The 14,293-nt window shown below is 31.0% G+C and overlaps 3 protein-coding genes across 14 annotated transcripts in view; 1 reads left to right on the forward strand and 2 right to left on the reverse strand.

Annotated features, from left to right (window-relative positions):
- The first annotated feature begins 134 nt into the window (after nt 1-134).
- Rab19 (RAS oncogene family member Rab19) lies at nt 135-1,711 on the forward strand. Of its 2 annotated transcripts, XM_034321665.2 has the most exons (5): nt 135-344; nt 623-707; nt 800-898; nt 970-1,127; nt 1,200-1,711. In XM_034321665.2, exons 1-5 carry the CDS (start codon nt 135-137, stop codon nt 1,305-1,307), a joined length of 660 nt encoding a protein of 219 aa, XP_034177556.1. In that variant the 3' UTR covers nt 1,308-1,711. The 2 variants fall into 2 exon arrangements, with proteins under 2 accessions (XP_034177556.1, XP_034177557.1); XM_034321666.2 differs by lacking the exon at nt 800-898.
- Nucleotides 969-4,516, reverse strand: Hmgs (hydroxymethylglutaryl-CoA synthase). The gene has a single exon (XM_034321654.2). It carries the CDS (start codon nt 3,735-3,737, stop codon nt 2,376-2,378), a length of 1,362 nt encoding a protein of 453 aa, XP_034177545.1. The 5' UTR covers nt 3,738-4,516; the 3' UTR covers nt 969-2,375.
- A 1,188-nt stretch (nt 4,517-5,704) lies between these two features.
- The window catches only part of pnut (septin 7-like protein pnut), a 31,039-nt gene continuing 22,450 nt past the window's right edge, over nt 5,705-14,293 (reverse strand). For 8 of the 11 annotated variants that reach the window (XM_076691243.1, XM_076691242.1, XM_034321635.2 and 5 more), the window contains 6 exons: nt 14,041-14,230; nt 13,771-13,936; nt 13,261-13,302; nt 12,463-12,598; nt 12,219-12,382; nt 9,848-11,211 (listed from right to left, as the gene is read on the reverse strand). In XM_076691243.1, the coding sequence (XP_076547358.1) occupies nt 11,052-11,211; nt 12,219-12,382; nt 12,463-12,598; nt 13,261-13,302; nt 13,771-13,936; nt 14,041-14,230 (858 nt within the window). In that variant the 3' untranslated portion in view covers nt 9,848-11,051. Of the gene's footprint in view, nt 8,951-9,847; nt 11,212-12,218; nt 12,383-12,462; nt 12,599-13,260; nt 13,303-13,770; nt 13,937-14,040; nt 14,231-14,293 lie in introns of those variants that run through there. The other 3 variants (XM_034321643.2, XM_034321644.2, XM_034321638.2) reach the window with 3 other exon arrangements.

Raw genomic sequence — 14,293 nt, forward strand, 5'->3', positions numbered from 1 at the left:
CCAACTGTACTACGTTGGAATATCGTTAACGTAAAAGTGATGAAACAATGGCGTAGGTAACCAGCAAGTCTGAATGAACGGGTTGCAAAAATTCTCGTCGATTTAATTAACTATTTCGACCATCAAAAAAAGAAATGTCGAACCGGGACCCGGACAATTTGATGGCGACAAACGACGAGAATTTCGACTACTTGTTCAAGATCGTGCTTATCGGAGATTGTGGTACAGGAAAGACCTGTGTTGTTCAAAGATTTCGATCTGGTACATTTATCGAAAGACATGGAAATACAATTGGTGTAGATTTTTCTATGAAAACTGTATTAATTGATGACAAAAAGATTAAGGTACGTTTATTTGGTCTTCGCTTATTGAGCTAATTAATTTTTTTCAATTTTATTACAGATTAACCTACAAGTTATCTGCGTAGAAACTTTTTACTAATCTCTAAACTTTTTATAATAAGATTTTTTTGAGAAAAATTATAAATTTCGTTGTAACCATAAATGTTCGATATGAGACGTTTTATGTTGAAAAGATTTTTATATTGTATGTATAAAGTATGTCACCAGCGGCCTACTATAACGATTTTGCCCAGATACAAAGTGTTTTATTATTTTTACAGTTACAAATATGGGATACAGCTGGTCAAGAAAGATTTCGTACAATAACACAGAGTTATTACAGATCAGCTAACGGTGTTATTGTTGGTGTGTAAAATTGTGTACTATTTTCTTTTTTATCTTCTTAAACAATTTTTTACTTAATTATTTACCATTGTAATGACTCAAGCATGTTTCAGTTTATGATATTACAAAGAGATCTACATTCTTAAGTTTACAACATTGGGTTGAAGAAGTACGAAAATACACTTCATCGCATGTTTTGTTAGTTTTAGTTGGTAAGATACATTTATGCATTGTATTAAATCTTAACATAAATATTATATATTATCAAATTTAACATCTGCAGGTAATAAATGTGATCTACAAGATTTAAGAGAAGTTGAAAAAGAAGAAGCAGAAGCTCTTTGTCAATATCTTCCTGAAGTGTTACAAGTAGTAGAAACATCAGCCAAAGAAAATACCAATATAGATTCTATATTTTTTTACCTGGCATCAGAGCTCAAAGTAAGCATATAATTTATATAGAAAAATACTTGATAAAATATCCTAAAAACAAATACGTTAATTTGTTTTTAGAGGCGACACGAAAATCGCCAAATTAATGCTAATCAGGATGAAGTTGTTAGACTTGGCGCAGGACGAAAATTGTCTTCCTGCTCAAACTGTTCATATAAAATATTTTAATTGGCGAGGGAAAGGGTAAACAAATAGTATACATATCTTGTTCAAATTGAAATTTTTATACAAAACGAAGAAACAGTGTCTTATATTTTTATGATTCAAATCATGTGATATTAAGACAAAATTAAATCACTATATTGTTGATACTCATGGTATTGAGCCAGTATTTTCTATCACTGTCCAATTAATATTAAAATAAGAGTTTACTACTCGCTTTATATTAATTAGAAAACTTGCAATTGTATTTACAATTTTATCAGAGACTTACGACTGGTAGTCAAGTTTTGTAATTTATACAGTTGTAAATATAAACTCTTAATCTTTATGTATTTCGTGACAATTATGTACTTCAGCGGTTCAGAAACGTAGTAGTTGCGAATGCTCATATTTATTTATAATGAAGAGAATCTCAGAATACAGAAATAATATATTAATATATTTTTTTAGAAGAATATTTTAGTACTATACTATTTTGTAATGTTGTAACATTGAAATGATTTAAATAAAATATAAATACAATTATATATTTTTCTTTACTTTAATATTTCATATAAATTTATTATACAACTGTTTGAGAAAATAATCATTTATTAACATCGTACAAGTTTTGCAAAACAAAAATAATTTGCTTGCAAATCATATCTTGTACTTGATATATACTTTATTTATTTTAACAAAACAATTAAAACTATTTAAATATTTGATTACAGTTAAAATATAAGTTAGTTTACGTACTCAGGACGTGAAATAAAAATACTGAGCTGACTTTATGTGCATGATTTTATCTTTTGGTTTGCATTCTAATGTATGTATAAGGCACACTTTTTACACATTAAGCTTAGTGCATATTAATTAAATTTTATATCAATTATTGGCACTAAGAATATGTTGGTTTAGTGTTAAATGTTTCAGTTCTAATCGTTAAGCAGTTAATTTTTAAATTACACAGATAATTGTGCATTATGAAAATTTTTATTCGGTAATTAATAAAACTCCCAATTATTTCTTTGTTATAGTACCAAACAGAATAACTAGATAAAAAAGACTAAGCGTATAAAGCTATCGTAAGTTTCATACCCGCTTATAGGTCCTTCTATATTTTTCATCCACTTGTACAAGATAATATGTTCCAGGAAACATATTAGCAATGCTACTTTGAGGAGTAAATGGTACAGTGTGACAATTTTGTTCACGCCATTCTAATATCTTTGTATAATCTGATGGGGAAACTTTTTCGCGAGACTCTAATTCATGATTAATGTACGACAAGGCCGTAATAATTTTCATTAAATCCGACCCATCCTTCGAATATTTCGTTATCGTTAATGAATACATAGTAGAACAAAATCCTGAACCATAGGAAAATATGCCAATTTTGGTACCTGCTAATTCTTCTATAGGTTTACTAATAAGTAAAGAAGCTAATCCAGAATATACAGACGGAGTGTACATATTTCCTACTTGACTTGCTATTAACAAAGAAGGTTGCGTTTTTCGGTTAAAATCTGCTTTGCTCAAATTCATAAATGCCTTTTCAATGTCTCTATCAAAATAACTATTTTCAAGTTTAACATTGTGAAATTTTTCTAGTTCTGGATACTTTTTAAGTACTTCTTCTTTGGATGCATTTAAGAAATCGTTAAAAGCTAATCTAGCGTAAGACTTTTGTACTAATTTACAGTACGGAGAATGAAACAAAAATGAGTGAAAATTATTTAAAGTTACAGATTCGTTAAACTTATTTTTTACCTTCTTACAATATGTCTGATAACAATTATCCAAAGCATTGAGATAACATTCAATCGATAATTGTCCATCTACAACCGGATATTCTGATTTTAGATTTGGTTTGTAAAAATCATACGCATGTTTCATGCACGATGATCTTATTCCACGATCAATTACTATAGGTGCATTTGGTCCAATTATCATTGCAATGGCTCCAGCACCACCGGTTGGTCTAGCAGCTCCAGTAGAATAAACGGCATTATCAGCAGCCACAACTAAAGCTAATCTACCATCCCAAGCACTGCTTTCTACCCAAGATACGGCGTTCAATACAGCAGCAGTACCTCCATAGCATGCATTGGTTGTATCAGCACCTTCTATATCCGTACAATCATCAGGTTCAAACAGTTGCATAAGAACAGATTTCACTGATTTACTTTTGTCTATTACAGTTTCTGTTCCAACTTCTAATCTCCCTATATCTTGTGGTTTTATGTTATACCTATCCATTAATCGATGTACCACTGTTAAGCACAAAGAATTAATATCTTCACGGTCATTGCAAAATCCCATTCTACATTGACCTAGACCAACAGTATATTTTCCTTCGGATACACCATCAAATCGTTCAAGCTCAGTTTGCTCAACATACTGAGCAGGAAAATACACTTCCATTGCTTTGATACCAACATCTTTTGGCCACATGATGTTCAAAGTTAATCAAACGATTTCGTCGTGTATCGTAATTATTTTTCCAGTGTTACATAAATTTTCTTTCACGTACCGTTCTCGCAAGATGATTCTCAAAATTGTATACCCATAACAGTGTAAGGATAAAAGAAAATACTTCTATTACACTTGAAAACACACGTGGATACCGGTCGATCACTGATTCTGTATCAAACAGTGCCCCTCAAATATTATGACATTCGTGTAATATATTTTCTTGGCAATTGATGCTGATGACAATTTTGTGAAGATATGACTGGTATCTTTTTAATTTTCAATACTTTACGATTTTTCCTTCCTCGAATATGTGTTTTTAAGCGAAGAAAATGTGTACTTCGAAGACGAATACGTTGCTACTGCTAGAAGCTAGCTGGACGACTAATTCAGGTTAGAAGTGAAACTCATCGAGTGAAAATTACGGTCAGCGAATAACTTCCTATCACGTGCTTTCAAGCTTGCTTGATCGTTCTTTACACTTGCTGAATTGTCTAACTAATCAGTCTTCTCAAAGAAATTAAACTTATAAACTAACATTCCACGATTAAATGCTGCTCGTGGAGCTGCCGCCGCTTATTCAACTGGTCACACTGGGTCACACCGTCACGCCACCACTTGGTGGGGATAACAGATTCATTTGATTCTCTTTATGAATAAATGTATAACATATGTCCGCCAATTAATTCGATGTTTCGTTTTACAAATATATCTTTTTTAAATCCTTATTATAGAATTAAAGATTTTACATTAATATAAAAAAGAATTAACGAGGCACTTAAAAATATTTTGAAGATATTCATTTTTTTGTTTTGTTTTAAATGCCTTCCACATTTTGGTAAAATTTTTTATCTAATCTAATTATTATTAAAATCTATATTATTGTTAGAAAAAAGAAATTTTGATCTATGGTTATACCATTTCAAGAATAACTTTGAAATCATTACATATCGTATAGCCAAGTTAGACCGCTCACGTTTGACGTAATATAACGGTACAAATGAAAATAAGCAACGTGTGGAATGAATTTTCGTGAAAGCGAACGGTACCTTCGAAAGAAGTGAATGTATACCACTTGGATAAAATCTATTGTTAAATGATTTCAAGAAATTTTACTTTTCTCTGGTACATTCTAATTAGATCTATACGAACGCGCATACTTATGTAACTTGAAAAAAAAAAAAAAAAAAAAACATAAAAAACAATGACACAATTCTCGACTAAGACCTTTCTACTAACCTGCATTAAATTTTTTATAATGATCTTAAACATACACATTCCTATGCATGTTCTTTTTTATTTATAATAATATACGGTAAGTTATTAGTAAAGTACTGATAGAGACATTTCGAGTAAAAATGTAAAATGTAAAATACAGCAAGTTGACCCTTTGACGTTTCGTTTTTACATTTAAATCGTCGAAAACAAATTTAAATATTTCGAACTACCACCGTATGAATTGTATATTATCTCGCGTTTAAATGCTTTTTGAATATGAAATCGCGTATTGCTATGAAATTTGTTATCTACCCAATAAGTAAAATATGAAGAACGTAAGATATCTCTAATTATTCACGCTTTCCTTTTTATTTAAATTGACATTAAGATGATAAATTTTTGTCGACTTTGCAACACGGTAAAATAATTTTTACGTCCATTTCTTGTACATTTTTCAAACCTCAATTCAAATACTTGAAATAGTTCAAAGTTTCTTCTTGTATGCCATGCGGTTGATGGCGCGGCGCGTTTATTCAAAAATTTAAATATAAAAGACTGGGGGTCAAAACGGAGTAACAGTTATGTTCGTTTTGTATATAATTTACTGAATACATCATTTTAAAGTATAATAATAAGAATAATAATAATGTACTAATTGTGATTTCGTGAATATTATTATTATTATTACAACGTGTTCTACAAGTTAGCGGCGGCAGCTTTGTTTTCGTCTGGCACGGCAAAATATAATTTTTTGTTTTCGTCTGTTTTTATTTTTAATCTATTCTCGCCTTACCTTTCTTCTTTCTTTTTTTTTTTTTGTTCTTGTTTTCCTTCTTTAACACACTGATACATCTCATTTCACGCAATCTATGACAATTAATAACTATTGTAATATCGTAAGCATCGCTGGTTAAAGTACACATACATACATACAGTAATCGATACACTTCTGTTTCGACGATTTTCCATATCTTACACAGCTACACGATATAACACTGAAACGTACAAACAGTTTCATTCTGTAAACTAAGCATAATTCGTATATGGGTTTCTCATTCTTTTTCTTCTTCTTCTTCCCTTTACATTCACAATCAGATAAAATTGTTACAACAATGAGAGATAAACTATTCCTTTCCTTCTCTTTTTTGTCGTCACTGAAAGATATTAAAGTTGAGAAATCGTGAATGTGATTCCTTCTATGACACAATCTTACGAAGTGCCTTCAAACGTTTCAACTCGTTGCAATCTTAGTATTCGGAATCCTGTAAAAATCTTCAGCTTTCTGACTAACTTGTTCTTGAACGTTTCATCCGTTTAATCGCGTTCATTTCAATCCCATTCGTAACTGGTTAACATTGATCGCGAGACCAAATTAATATTGAATTTAAGTACACGAACCACATCGATTTCCTTTGTCTTTGCATACCGTTGCGAAGATTCCCGCGTTAATGTGACTTTGAATGCATATTTATTCCTCGAAGATGATCTTTGCTATAATACCTTTGTACTTCAGATGTATGCGTCTCGACATCTTCCAATAGGATATTTATAAAAAAAAACCGAGAGCCTTGGATCAGTTAATCTAAGACTTTCTTCTGTGAACTCAATTTATACGGGGAGAAAGGGGGCCTCTTGTTTTAAAATATGCGAGTAGCATTCTGTCTCCTTGCTGTTCTTTAGACTAAAATATCGTAGCCCAGATGAATGTTATACCACCTTTAATAATTGAGCTTAATAGTATCAGTGCAGAGAAATGCGAAACGTTCGATCCTCGCTATAGTTGTCCGGTCCCTGAAAGATACTCGTTACTGTCCAGCATCGAAAGCTCGTGTTCGAAATGTTCCAATTCGAACGATTCACTCAAATGCGTCGATACTTCGAAAAGTTTGCTGCTTTTTTTCACTGATTTTCGAGTATAAATTGTTCTATATGTATATCATAGCTTTTTTCTTATTCTTTTTGTTCTTTTTTCTTTTTTTTTTTCTAGCACACTTTCCGAATCACTGACGGGATTAGCTTGAGCTTTACAATGAATTATCAGTGACGGCAAAGATCGTACTGATGCGTTTACCCATTGGCGTAATTAGGACTTCTGTCTAGGGACGGGAAGGTCCAAGTCCACCATGGCCCCCACCTAACTACGCCGATGGTTTCACCTAGAAAAATGCGTACAAAATAGGAATGTAACACGTGGTTCTTCTCGACAACTTAACACCAAGTTCCTTTCCCTCGACTCGTGTTTCAAAGAAACCGTACGAATTTTCTTATTTTACAGTAATCGAGAATCACGTATTAGCGTATTATATAAAATGCTTATTTCTCTGGACTTGGCACACAATTACCTTAGAAATAAGGGTTCCAAGACTGGGCAAACGTTTCTCCCTTCCAAAGATCTTAAATCTAACAGAAAAATCCTCGTGCATGGGATTCGGTATTAAAATAGGCAGCCGGAAAAGGAAAACAAATAAAGTTGAAGGAACCGATTATTTGGAGCGCTTGCCCATTCTTGTTTGCTAATAACAACGTATACTTGGGCGGATTCGAGACGATGCGGTTAGCATTTTTTTTTTTTTCTTTCTTTTTTATAATTATGCATTATTCAGGTTACGTTATTCTTGAGTTCACGCATGATTTCATTAATAATTAACCTATTGTTAATAGAAGATTTATAGATTACGATTTCATAGCGAAGGAAACGACATTGTGGCGCACTGTCTCGAATCACAACGATCCAACACATTTATTTATACAAATTATTCTTACTCGTAGTCGAATTTGCGTTACTATCGGTACAACTTAAATTTACACGAATTGGACTTATCCTTAAAATCTCCTCGATTTTATTTATACATAAATATATATTTATATATATATATATATATGGCCACTGCTTCATTTAAAATCACATCCAACCACCCCTCGTAAAATGATGTATTGAGTTGTTGAACAAAATTTCAATTAGAGATAATATATTTTCGATATTGTTTTTCCTCGTATTTTTGAATTGATTCATTATTACGTTACCCGTGTTAAGCGAATAACGGAAAGAAACATGATTGACGTAAAAAAAAAACCTTTTTTGTACAATTTTTCTTCTGTTTGCAGACGTCATTTTATAATTAAATGCACTCACCTTTAGTCGCTTATTTAACAACGCCTCGAACGCGATACGAAAGAATATTTAAACACTGATACAATTTATTGCTATCTCTAGACACAGAGACTTTTCTCGCCTAATTAGGTCGATAAATGTATCGCACTTTTTATTTTTATGTGTACAATTTTCGTAGAAAGAGGTTCTTATTCTTTATAATGCGATCCCGCAACAGTGCTCAAATTTACAGCACACATAAGTTTACAAGAGTAAGTCAAATTATGCTAGTATAATTTTCTTGTATATTAATAATAGGAAGCGCAAAGAAGCACAGGCGAGAACACGATAGAAGAAACACTCTTTCACCTCACTCCTGAAACTGTGAGGTTTATGCATTGTCAAATGAGGAAGTCGTACAAACGTGGAGTGATATACACAGTATACACATCAACCGCGTAATTTAAGCAACATATATTCATTTCTTGTCTTTTGATTCATTAATCGATCGCCTGAACTACACTCTTGATCTTTAAATGATTACAAAAGCGTATTATTATGAAATTCAAAAATCATAAAATATATTTCATCGAGTACTGTACATATCAGTCATAATGATATCAATATAAATCAATGTTAAATTATTATAGTAGAAAATTTAGATTTGGAGTAGTTCAGGAGATTACTAGTAAATTTATTAAATGCAAATACTTTTCATTAATTTCTTTTCAATTTTTCTTAAAACGATCACACGTCTGATATGATCATTTTTAAGAAGAATCGTTGCTTACTGCATCAAGAAAAGTTTACTCTTCATGTCGTCGTTCTGGAGTCGAGTTAGAAGAGTCCTTTCTTCTTATTCTTCTTATCCTTACCATCAACGGTCCTGAAAAGAATGATAGTGTCAGTAGAAAAAATCGCTGTATTACAATTATTAGATGGCAGCATAACTTACAGTGTGAATGATTTACAAGTTGTAATTATTTATTGCCTTAGATTTTTCAACCTTTTAATAAAGAATTATTGATGATATCCCATACGCTACCATCTGGTTATTCAAAGTACAAATGCATTACAACTGACTATACAATTTCATTAAATACACTTATTTCCTTGTTAATCATATGTGTGCATTAAATGTTATTATATAACGTTTAAGATTTTATCAATTTTACTATTTAAAACATGAAGAATAATGTGTACATCCATTTGTAACTGTTGAATAAATATAACTATGTAAAAAATCAAGTCATGCCAGAATTCATGCTTTCAGAAATATACTTTCATGAGCCACGACCATCAAGCCGCATGCTTTTTCGGTGTTAATGTGTTCTATATTTGTTGTACAGAATTTCAGAATATCTCTTTCAGATTTTTCTCTTTGTTTTTGACAAATATCTATACACAATTGTTATATCTATAATAACTGTTTGTTGCAGTAAGTAAATTAAAGCGATACTGTATATTTTTAGTACTGAAACATTTGATACAAAAAAACATAGTAATTTCTATTATGATGTACATACAATTCTGATGAACATGTTAGATATATATATATACAAAATTTATAAAAATAAGTGTAATGACGTATAATATACAAAGAAAAAGCGTAACGTTGAAAAAATGCTAATGAAAAATTACGTTCGTGTTGCGTTGTATGGTTTAAAGCTTCCTATATATTAAAATAAACGAACGGTATTTTTCTAACATTTATCGATATTTCTTAACACGCATATATTCATAAACAGGCTAAAAAATGAAGGCGACGAAAATGGTTAGTAAATGTTGTAGAAAAGCATTACATTTATTTGCGAACAAAATTTAATAATGAAATTAACAATATTATTTGTGAATAATTATTACTGGTCGTGTATAATATTACCCCTTATCAAGCTGTCTCACAAACTCTCAACTCAACTTGTTTCCAAGAATCATGTCTAGAAAAGAGATGCTAAATTTACAATGTAAAGGGAATGTCAAGACGTACGAACTGGAATGTTTCAATGAAATAAAAAGGAAAAAGAAACGGACAGCTTGCTCAGAGTTTACAATAGCTTTCCATAATACTTTACCAAGTGTGATTGTTACTTGAGTTCATACAAGGGATTATGTATGAGTGTAACGCTTGTTGCAGTAAATATGTGAGTGTAACATATGTTCTAGTAAATATAAAAAACAGTGATATAGGAATATAAAGAGTTCTTGCGTTTTCTATCTTTACATAAAGTTTATCAAATTTTGTGCCAAAAATATGCCCCTCTAAAATACATTTATATAGGGCTAATGTAACGTCACTATTGTAATTCTTTTTTTGATATCAATATCTCTCTTTTTATTCTTTAATCTAGAGCATAGATTCTCTTACAACATACACTCTACTCTTTTTTTATTTTTAAATTAGGAATCATTGCCTATTAAACGATAGTCTGTTTGATATGCAACTTTTTGTTTTGTTCAATAAATGAATAAGCAGTATTGAAATAATGATAATTGTGAATATTAATAATCGATTTCGAACTAATGGTAGCTTTTTACTTCATCACTGACGGCGTATGATCTTAACTACTGTTTAAGAATTATTCATCTTTTTCATCGGCGGAACCACGGAAACGAAATGAAATATAAGTATGTAACGAGAATACCTGCTACTTACACAATAACCGAAATATCTAATACTTTTCACAACAATCGAAAATGGTGTAGCTACTATCTTAATAGGCGTTTGTAATTGTTAAACAAAGGTAATCAAAAAAGAGAGAAACAAAAAGAAAAAACTAACAGTAAAGATACACAAAACGATGTGTAATAATATCTTTTTCAATTAACGAGTACGTAGCATAGTCGTATGTTAAATCGGTAATAAAAAAAAAAAAACACCCGCATCAAATGAATAAAAATGAGATCGATGTTAAGATTGGAAAATTTAGTCCTTGGACACAGCGACGTAGAAACATTTGTAAGTAAATGTAGATAGATTCTACAATCTACTAAGGATGCTCAGGATGTTGTATGACAAGCTGTATCTGTGTAGGGCTGTCTTGAGGTGATTTGAAACTGGTGTGACGGCGTAGGAGACTTCCTATCCCTCGGGACCCCCTCAATGTACCCCCGCCACCGCCAGATCCCTCGGAAGACACTGATCCCGTCCTAAATTAAGGACACCCCGATATGGTATACACACAACAAACAAACAAGCGCAAGCATGACATTACATTCGTCCGTAAAGCTTTCTTAAATAATAATAATACTTGTGCACTTGTTACATTGCATAACATTCGGTGCTAATTTTAGCTAAGCGTTCGAAAAAGAAAAAAAAAATACATTTTTGTGAGATGTTTTATGATTTTAGCTTTACGTAAATGTGGTGCACATTGAACAAAAATGACATAATATCTAAAGTATTTAAATGCCCTGAATGATCATTTAAAATGAAACGAGAGATATAGAAATACATTCGTAACGAAAATTCAAATGATACAGCAGCAATATTTTAGAACATTACATTTGTATACAGATTCGGGGTCGTGTTTTAGGAGAAAAAAAAATAAAACTGTTAATTAATTAACTTTAAATAAGATGAAATTATCATATTGTTTACTGAATCACACTGAATTAATATTAAACGAATAAATGTTGAATTAACGTCAATTAAGTTCAGAAGAATAATTACGCTGAACATGCTTATTAATAATTATTAGTAATTTCCTGCTATTAGACTAAACTACATGAAACAGCTTCTACGCAATTTTGTTTCATTTTTCAAAACTTGTACTACTTAATGATCATCAAAATATTAGTAGCATTAAATTGTAATAAAATACAATTATGTTATAAGCTGAAGTACAAACGCCTTTATCGCGCTTCTTTAGCTAAAACGATTTTTTAAAGCAAGGATTTAAGCATTTTGAAATTATTTGTAACAAATAAATAACAAATTAATCTATATACAGTTTATTGAAGCAATACGTCTATTTCCTTAAATCCTTAAATTTTTAAAATACCTTTCTAATCGTGCAAGAAGCAGTTTTATTTTTTGATATATATGTATATATATATATGTGTATATCCTTTTACATAAAGAGAAATGTATAAAACCATAATTATAAGATATAAACAATGAAAAACAGATCTTTTATTACTTAAATGATACTTACTCTTTTGAATTCGCTTCTAGACTGCGCCTACGTAATTCTTCGATACTGTGTCCAGTCTGTTGTTCCCATGCCAACTTTTCAGCTTCAAACGCTCGCCTCTTATCTTCTAATTCACGCACCTGCTGCTCCAAAGAACGCCGCATCTGTTCATGCCTTCTTTGCAACTATAAACAAAGTTTATTTTCTATTAAAACAATTTCTACACTTAAGTAAATTCATATCTACGCATAGCAATGGTGCTCACGTCTGCTTCCGAATCTTTAAGCTTTTGTTTCTTTTCTCTGACTTTCATTTCAAATACTTGTTCCATATCGATTTCCATTTTCTTCATTTTATTATCATGTTCTCTCTTCTCTTCTTCTAACTGAGCCAGCGGATTCCTATAAAATACGTAAAAATTGTTTCAGAATCTAAATAATCACAATACGCAAAGATAAACACCTTGTACAAATTTTTGTTACTACATTTTACACTGCGTTTTTGGAGGGGTGCTCTATTTACATATATGGATAATTCTAAAATGAAAATACAATTTTTATTCTGACTGTGGATTTAATAGGGAAATAATATATTGTTGAGGCTAACAGTGGGAGAAATATTCAATGAGAGAGACATTAGTATGAAGTGTATACTAAAAGCAAGCAGATTTATATAAAGTATCTAATAATACTAAAACAATTAGCAAAAATATTTTTCAAAAAATGTAATGCAATCTACTTACACAAACGAAATATTCAATTAGAAGATTGTCAGAGGGTTCACTATTAATACTTAAACAAATGTTAGGCGATTAATATACTTAGATTATACAGTGTAATGCTTTTCCTACTCAAATTAAATTACTATATTGTTGTCTTTGTGTATCCTACTGAATTTGAATAGTTTAAGTATGTTTGATTTACTAGCGAAGTGAACCCCCCTTTTAACTAAAAAAAGAAAACCAGAAATGCATCTAAAACTAATGCTCAGTAAATAGAAACTGAACAAGGCTTGTGCACACAAAACTATATTTACACGATCCCGGCCTTATTAAAAGACTTACCACACCGTCATGAAACTGTTCATCACTCCTGGGGGGCACAAACTAACCAATAAGAAATTAGCATTAAAATTCAAGTTAAGAATGTACTATTAAAAAATTGTATTTTCAGAATCACTTTTGCTTCTATACTAGTATTAATTTAAACTATAACACGTCTTAACAACTTTGCTGATTTTATTTAGTTTTAAAATATGACCTATAAAAGGTAATCTTTACCTTTAATAGTTTGCATGCACAAGCTTTTTTAACATTTTTTATAATGAAAATAAATAAGTAATCTACAAGCATTTATATTTGCATTGAAGAAAAAAAGAAAAATGGAAAAGAAAATCGATATAATTTTCCTGCTTTATGGGACGTTTATGTATTGTAGTACATTAGGTCGTTTTGTCTCTTAGTTTTGATTCCTAACTTGAAATTAATAAAATACTCATTTTTTAATAGTCTTACATAGAGACAATTAAGGTATATGTTTTTTTTTTTTGTATTTAACTAACAAAATACACTTACTTATTGGAAACTTTTGTTGGCTTTCCATCTACTCCAACGCCCGCCAATGTGCGACATCGGAAATTCTCATAATGTACATTATTTGTAACGTCTTTCAAATCTTGCAAATGCGTTCTAATCACCATATTTCGTAGGGCTATGAAATCGCAATGTTCCAAATTCTCCACTAAACAATTGAAAATAAAAGAAAACATTGATTTCCTCCAAAATTTGACACAAGAATCAATACCTAAAGTGATATCAGATTATCGAATTATAAGAAATCCGCACCTTCAGCGATGCCCCATGGATATTTTCTTCCACGTACTTTCCTTCCATCTTGTTCGACCACGGTATTTGCGCCCACCACCGCAAACGGTACTCTATCTCTAAGAACTTTATGCAAATTATTTTCCTCTTCATCTTTCGCTTCTGGGAATTTGTAAATTTCAATCTTATGTTGCGCTATCTCATTCAGTATCTATAAAGAAAATAGTCCAGAGACATGTAGCATCATATTGTATCCTTCTTATCGATCATTTTT

Source organism: Osmia lignaria, chromosome 12, assembly GCF_051020975.1.
Source record: "Osmia lignaria lignaria isolate PbOS001 chromosome 12, iyOsmLign1, whole genome shotgun sequence".
Classification (NCBI taxonomy): Eukaryota; Metazoa; Arthropoda; class Insecta; order Hymenoptera; family Megachilidae; genus Osmia; species Osmia lignaria.

Excerpts from the sequence above, each read along its gene's own strand:
- Rab19 (XM_034321665.2), top strand. The coding sequence starts at position 135 with ATGTCGAACCGGGACCCGGACAATTTGATGGCGACAAACGACGAGAAT. Across the intron at positions 708-799 it reads AGCTAACGGTGTTATTGTTG|TTTATGATATTACAAAGAGA; the intron begins GTGTGTAAAATT and ends AGCATGTTTCAG. Across the intron at positions 899-969 it reads TGTTTTGTTAGTTTTAGTTG|GTAATAAATGTGATCTACAA; the intron begins GTAAGATACATT and ends TAACATCTGCAG.
- Hmgs (XM_034321654.2), bottom strand. The coding sequence starts at position 3,737 with ATGTGGCCAAAAGATGTTGGTATCAAAGCAATGGAAGTGTATTTTCCT.